A 7,764-nucleotide genomic window follows, 5' to 3' on the forward strand; every position below is an offset into this window, starting at 1 on the left:
CATAACACATGCTATAAATCACAGTGATTCACACACTTTACTTACGGTGCCTATTGTTCGTTTGACTCAGTTATCTAGCTCTTCAATCTATATATATCTCTTCTATCTATCTGCCCAATCATGCTGGTTTTTCTCGCCAGGCTTATATACTAAAAAAGAGGACGCCTCGAACAAATTAGAGTTGCCAGGAAAATTCATGATTCTTCTAGAAACTCTAGCACGCATGCTCCCAGCATCGCGTGACTTCTGCTATCGTAACAATATACCTGAATGATATACCAACACTCGCCCTTTGAGCGTGAAATTCGTATATCTGAATCTGTTCTCATACATTTCAGTAAAACATGTTTTAGTCAAATTAGCAGCTTTTTTAATGCATTGTGATTGGTTGATTGGCTTGATCCATGTTAAATTCAGTATCATATTGATCTACAAAATGCACCAAATAGTACCATTTTGCTTCACTAAATAAAAAAATTCATGGGGGAGTTTGCTCTAAGACAGACTCTCCCTCTTTTAGAAGGCTATCACCTTTAGTGATCACAGCACTTTACAACATACTACAATTTAAATTTTTCAAAGATCTCAAACAAATTCCTAAACATAAGCAGCTCTGTGTTTGCCAAATTACAAATAAAACAGGAATAAATATAGACTGAAAGTAAAGATGAACATGCAGAGCTTAGCGAAACTGGATTAATAGTTTTAGTATTGTTTTGAAACTATGGGTTTTCAGACCACAGTATGTTCTTGAGATTGAGATATTAATTACTATAGAGATTGTGTAGTGCTAGTATGTCTGAGTATATGCAAAGTGTTACTGTTCTTCATTGTGTCTAAATTATGGGACATAAAAAACAGATAAAATTTGAGTACTGGTAGTAAAAGTTATATTTACTAGCAGTTTTTATATAGTATAATAAGCAATATTATGTTAGAACAAATTGAAAAATTTGGTACTTTTGTGGTGTAATACTATTATGCAGTATTACTCTCAGTGACAAACATGTTTGTGTACAGTAATATTTATGTCTGTGCCAGTTACTGGTATGATTGTACATTGTGATGGCATAGCAGTAATAAATGTTGTGGACATTTTATTAACATGTATAAAGTATCCTGTAATTAGAATTTACAACTTAGTCATTTGTAAGTACAACCTGGCTATCTTATAAACAAATAAAACTTGCATAAACCTGAACATATTTCCATGCAGTAACATGATCAAACAAGAAATATGTGGTTAAAGGTTGAACAAATTATAACAAATGAAATTTATCTATTAATTTTGATGTAAGTATGAAAAAAGTCTCCATAATCTATTGGTTTATTAATGATAGATTTCCATTTAGCAAAAACGTATTTTTTAGTGTCTGTTTTAAACTTAAAATAGAAATGTGCTGGTAGGTTTCTGTATTATATGACTTGTTTTAATTTATTACTGACCTGCTCCATATCCCTTATGCTTATGAAATTTTGATTTTGCTATTGTATTTATCAGCATTAGAATGAATATGATACTAATAAAGCCAAAATTCACAATAGTACAATCTATATCCAAAGTTAAGCAAATAAATCTTGCACTTGAACACGCATGAATACAAAACATTTTCCTTGAAAGTAGATTTGATATCTTGATTCACTCATAATCTATTTATATTTAGTTGATCTTAAGTTTTCCTTGGGCTACGAATATGTATAAGAATTAGAACTCAAAATTATAGGCAGTATGTTGTGTATATTTGTTCAAAAGAGTTTATTATATAACAAAATATAGATTATTTCTTTATATGTGTATCAAGAAATTTTTCATGGAACTAAATATTATACTTCTTTGTGTAGGTATATATATTTCTTTTTTATTAGATAATCCTTATTGAAAGCAGTACTACTCTTGGAGGGTGGATAAGAACAACAAGGTATCCAGATGGTACCATTTTTGAACATGGACCTAGAAGCATGAGACCTGTTGGAAAAGCTGGATATAATGCTTTAACCCTTGTAAGTTAATTCAAAATGTGGGATTATTACAAGTTTAGGTCTTATTTTTAAATTTTTATGAAAGTTATATTTTAAGGATTTTGTAAAATGAAATAATTCTTTTAATTCAAACATTTTAGTCAGACTTTGTAAAAGACTATAAAGCACTTGATAACATTTATATTCAACTGTTCAACATTTTAGAAATTTTTTTTTTAGATTTTAAACTTAAACTTATTAGTTTTCAAGTGCATGCTGTTCTGTAAAAGTCATGTAGATTCGTTGTTATGCTGCATTGTTAAATTAATGTTTAGGAATACATTGATCTTGTAGTGCAGATTTTAACTAATAATAACATTTAACCTTTAGTTGAAACTGTTAAAAGAACACTTGCTAAAGAAAATTTTGAGTACTAAGTCTTGTTCTGTGCATTTTAGATCATTAAGAGGTTGATTATGAATAAAATTTATTCTTCATAGGTGTAAACCTCCTGTGGTAAACAAACAATTATAGCACCAATGTATTGTTGTAGTAACTTCTCTGTGGTTTTTTAGTATTTTTTGCTGATCCTGTGAACCTCTCATGATCTCATTCTTGACGAGTAAACAGAATGCTCTTTTCACCATTAAGCATTGTCCAGTTTGGAGAACATTTGCTGTAGGATATCTTCTGAATGTCGCTTATGTCTTCTATGTCATTATTTATGGGCATGTTAGCTTTTTTTTGTGCATCTTTTTAGAATACTGCTGAACATTTCATTGTTTGACTTGTTAGTCTTTTACCTTTCATTTCCGTTGACTTTTGAATAATTAAAGTTTTACATTTGTCTTAGATGATAATATTTTTTGAGTTTTGCAAATTCAATTTTTCATATTGCTTCTAAATATTTTGATATGTATTGACTTTACTTTTGAGTTTATTTTATATAGAAAACTTTTTAAATGTGTATAAAAAATTCTTGTTTTGATAATTCTAGTAATTTTCTGTTTATGTTTAAAGACTGAAATACTTAGACTTCAAAATCAATTGAATCAATATTTTAATAACTATTGATTTAAAGTAAGGTAACTATATATATCATGATTAAGTTAATTTCCAGCAACTTGTGCATTAATGAATATTATCCAGTGTAACACATTGACTAGCAGATCTTCATGCTATAAAGCAATACCTGGAAAACAAAAACTTTAAATTATAATGAGTATTCCCAGTAATATCTCATGAGGTTCAGCTAGCTTAAGAACTTAAGTTAAATTCACACACCAAGTCGACAATGTAAATAGTCTTCAGAAGTGTAATTACATGTATTGTTTAAAAAACAAACATTACAGTCTATAAACTTTATATAAAGTAATTAAATAATTATTGCTTATGAAGACAAATTTACTCTGAAAGTAAATATGAAGCTCAATCTGTCATTTAATACATCAATTTTCACTGAGTTATAATGGTTTCAAGAAATTCATCCCACCCATCATAAGAAAACACTTGCATACAAAAAAGAGAAAAAAAAATACTCCATATATTCCATTTGCACTATATCAGCAGCAAAAAGATAAATGGAAAAAAAATTCCTATAAAAGTAGAACAATGCAGGAAAGATAGCAGAATACATTTAACATCATGAAAAAGGAACTTATCAAGAGTTGCTTTTCTTCTCTTTTCATGATGTTTTCCATTTTTGCTCAGGTATAGAAGGAAATGTGATAATCCACAGTTATCTTATCTCTACAAAAAAATGAGAGATTCATGGATATAATGTGCAGAAGGAAACTTTGCCAATTTGTGATTGGTGGAATGAAAGAGACAAGGCACAATTTGAAGTCCAAAACAAAAATAAAATACTTTATTTAAAAAATAACATAAACTAAAAACAACAGAAGTGAGTGGACTGGGTTTAATTGCAATTCCTATGACCAGTTTCTTAATGCCTTATATACTACTGCTAAACATTCTTACTCTGTTACAGAATACTTAATTGCTTTTATATAAATTTATATTCAGTTATGTTTATATTAAGTACTGAAAATTTTAACATTTTATTTTACTAATTTCTTTAATGTTCAATTTCTTACCACTTTCTTCATTTTTTATGGATGTGAAGAAAAATTAGGCCACACAGCATAGTTAGTGTTGTGAAATATGGTGCAGTTTAATTTGCATTATTGGATTTCAGGTTAAAATAATTTTCTCAAAGAGTGTTAGTTGGGTTTGCTTTATAACAGAAGGAGCAGTGGGATTAAGAAAAAAAAAGAAGTAATACTGAAGTTAACTAAACTAACAGAGTTTAAGCAGTGAAATAAACAGATTAGTCTTGTTTTGTGAAAACAATATTTATCACCAAGACAAAAACATAGTGTATAAGTACTTGCTATCTGGAAGCTGGATGGATGTCTTTCACTGAATTTGTAAATTGATTAGACTGTCTTCCTACCCTTTAGATGTATTTCTGCTAGCCAGTTCACTGTAGATCAGGAACAAAAGTGTTTACTCTATACAAATCTTTTCCAGGATTTTTAAATCTAACATTTTTTACTTAATGGGAAATTTTTGAATGACTAGTGCTTATTATGTGACTGAGGATTCTCATTCAGCTTAGGGAAGGACACTGGCAGTTGACATTCTTACACAACATGTAGCATTACAGTCATGGTACCCATGGGTAGAACAGGTGTTATCTCCATAGAATGGAAACAAAACAAAGACTGTTGGAACAAAGTCAACTTAACAATTTTCTTGACTCCATGTTATGTAAAAACTGTATAAAATGTTAAAACAAGAAGGTACAAAACACATGGTATGTCTGCATACCACAGCACAGATACTATTATGTCTGTGATAGCAATTCCATTATTACCGGATGTACTTGGTAATAATTAAAAGTTATAGAAAGATACACTATATGTGTATATCTGATTTTTCTTAACTAAAGTTTTGTTGATTTTTTAAAAAGTTTATGATTAATATCTTGGATTATAATTATCCAGGTTAATGAACTGGGGCTGTCTTCAGCTGTTTTACCTGTAATAAAGTCTCACCCAGCTGTCCAAAAACGCTTGATCTTGGTCCATAATCAGCTCCACACTTTACCTAGTGGACCTTCATATCTATTTCGAAAAGTTCCTCCATTTTCTAAGCCTTTTATCTGGTATTTGCTACAGGATCTGATAGCACGGAAGAAGAAAGTAGAAGATGAAAGTATTCATGATTTTGCCATCAGAAGGTTTGGAAAAGAAGTATGAAAATTTTTTAATTATATTTTGTATTACTTTTTAAAGTTTTTGGTGCTGACTGAAGAATGGAAACAATTGCAAGGGAGATGGCAAATAAATTCTGATAAACGTTTTTTTTATTCTACCTGATGTTTCAGCCCTATGCCTTTAAGTTATAATAACCAAAAAGAATATAAAAGTATGATAATATAATAGAACAATGTATAGTGAAGTATGCTAAAGTATTATTAAACAGGTTAGAGTTGCTGATCACAAAAGTAAATGTAAACAAACAAATAAAAATAGAATAAACCTTACATGAAATAATAATAGTTTTACATTGGCTAGGCATTATATGTGTCAATAAAAGGGCATTTGAATTGAATCAAAAGAGATTCCTTAAATTTCCTCATTAAAGTTATCACAAATCTAAAATTTTGATCTGATAAGGTGTCTTATCAATTATGCTGTGCGAGCTTATGTAATGTTCAGTGTTGCCTTTGTTGTCAAGATTCGCAGTGGCATGAATATGTTATTTGAAACAATTATGTGTTGAATGGCTAGAGTCCCTTGTGTATGTGGGTGAATATTGTGTATATAGACAGTGTCTGCAAGTTTGAAGGGTTTCTCTAAGCCATTGGTATTAGCAAAGCACTTTTTGGATTTGCATGGATTGTTGTTATTGAAAGCAGAACAAGTAAGTATATCCTTCAGCATTTTACCAGGTTTCTGTAAGATGTGGATATTTAAACCAAATTTTATAATCACTTGATGTGGACAAGTAGTTAAAGTTTCATTCACAAAGGGCACAACCCACAAAGCAGTATTTTGAAATGATGGTTTCTTTTTTATTGTTGTAATTGGATAGCCATTGGACAATAGAAGTATTTGAAGTTTCATCCAGGCTTGCATCTATGTTGTTGCAGGTTTTTTCAGTTGGTTGATAATTACATCCTGTTTAGTAGCTGGTATATTGCAGTACATCTATCTTAAAATGGTCATTGACTGCAATATCCTTTGCTTGCTAAGTAGATAATAACTGTATGTTAAAGCCAACAAATGCTGTAAAAGAATGACCAATCATTTGTTGACACAAAGAAACCAGGGTTTCCTGTATGAGTATACAATCTTGTTTCTTGATAGTTCTACTTGGTTTTCCTTGTGTCTAGTCCATCAGACATTAATCTTGATATATGGAGGGCTTTTGATCTATTCATTGATCCATTAGAGGCAATTGTCTGTGCAGGTACATAATGTTTTTATTGTTATTTTTCTAATAAAGATTGTTTTACCTGTCCATCAAATATGTCCAATCTATTTATTTCTCATGCAACTTAAACCTCAGTTGAGGTTTCAGATTCAGATAAATTTTAAATTTCCTGTTTGACCCAGTTGTTATTAAGTAGGCCTCTCTATTACTTGCATAGAAATTAGTTCACCTGAGAATACCACACACCTCAACCCATAAGATTTTTCTCTCTCTTCCTTCCTCTCCTAATTATTGCATTATTATGTGGGATACTAGCTATATGTGGAGAGGTGAGGAGCATGTTTCTGAAGTTATTTGCATTATCTGAAAATGTATTTCAAGCAGATACCCATCTCTCCACACTTCCAGTGTCTTTCTTTCGTTTTGTCAAAAATGAGCTTTTGATATACACTAACTGTTTAAGGAGAGTACTGTGCATGGAGGATATGTTGCCATCTTATTGATGGAGGGATATAGTCTAATGCTGCTTTCATCATATAATAAAACAGTGCATGTTACTACATGTAAGATGGGAGTTTTGTTCAAAGGTTTGGCACATCTGCAAAAACTTTTTGGTAGTGACATAAGATATTAGTTTTCTGTTTTTTGAGGAGATTAGTATTTATGTGAAATACATTTTCAGGTGAGGAAGATGTTAACTTTGAATAGCTCTAAGCTAAAGTAATTTTTTGTTACTGCTTTTCTTATCTATTTTTATTCTTAAGATAGCTGAGTACATTATGGATCCTGTTTGTCGAGGTATAGTGGCAGGAGATTCAAGGGAAATCAGTGTTCGATCCCTTTTTGGAAACCTTTTCCAGGGAGAGCAGGAACATGGCTCTGTTGTGAAGGGACAGCTAAAGCAGACTCAAGGTAACTTAATATTGTAGACTGTAAACTATAATTTATAATTGATATCACTTTTATAGAAAAAATATACATGTACAATTGTAGGCTTCCAGATGGGGATGTTTATTTCTACATCAGATTTTTATATTCCTGCTTCAAAAAAATTGAAGTGGTGAATGTTGAATAGTAAATTCTTTATGCAGTTTTTCAAAAGCAATCTAATATTTATGTTGCAAGCATATACAAATCTCAAGATGGAGTTAGATCTCTCTTGATAAAGGTTCCCTGCTGAAGGTGTTTTAACTCTCTTGTTACGAGGTAGGTCAAATTGACCAACCTTGTAATCATTTTGTACTTGTAATAGTTTCCATACTATCTCTTTTAATACAGTATGTGTATCTTCACAAAAAAATCAAATTTTTTATGAAGCATTTTTACTAAAGATTTTTTCTGTGAATATATATATATATATAT

General features: G+C 30.5%; 1 protein-coding gene across 4 annotated transcripts in view; it reads left to right on the forward strand.

Moving 5' to 3' along the window:
* LOC106467320 (protoporphyrinogen oxidase-like) overlaps window positions 1-7,764 on the forward strand; it is an 82,519-nt gene that overhangs the window by 21,120 nt on the left and 53,635 nt on the right. For all 4 annotated transcript variants that reach the window (XM_013927664.2, XM_022395480.1, XM_022395481.1 and 1 more), the window contains exons 3-5: window positions 1,867-2,001; window positions 4,968-5,216; window positions 7,167-7,314. In XM_013927664.2, coding sequence (XP_013783118.1) covers window positions 1,867-2,001; window positions 4,968-5,216; window positions 7,167-7,314 — 532 coding nt within the window. The remainder of the gene's footprint in view (window positions 1-1,866; window positions 2,002-4,967; window positions 5,217-7,166; window positions 7,315-7,764) is intronic.

This window comes from Limulus polyphemus, unplaced genomic scaffold (genome assembly GCF_000517525.1).
Source record: "Limulus polyphemus unplaced genomic scaffold, Limulus_polyphemus-2.1.2 Scaffold2566, whole genome shotgun sequence".
NCBI classification, from domain to species: domain Eukaryota; kingdom Metazoa; phylum Arthropoda; class Merostomata; order Xiphosura; family Limulidae; genus Limulus; species Limulus polyphemus.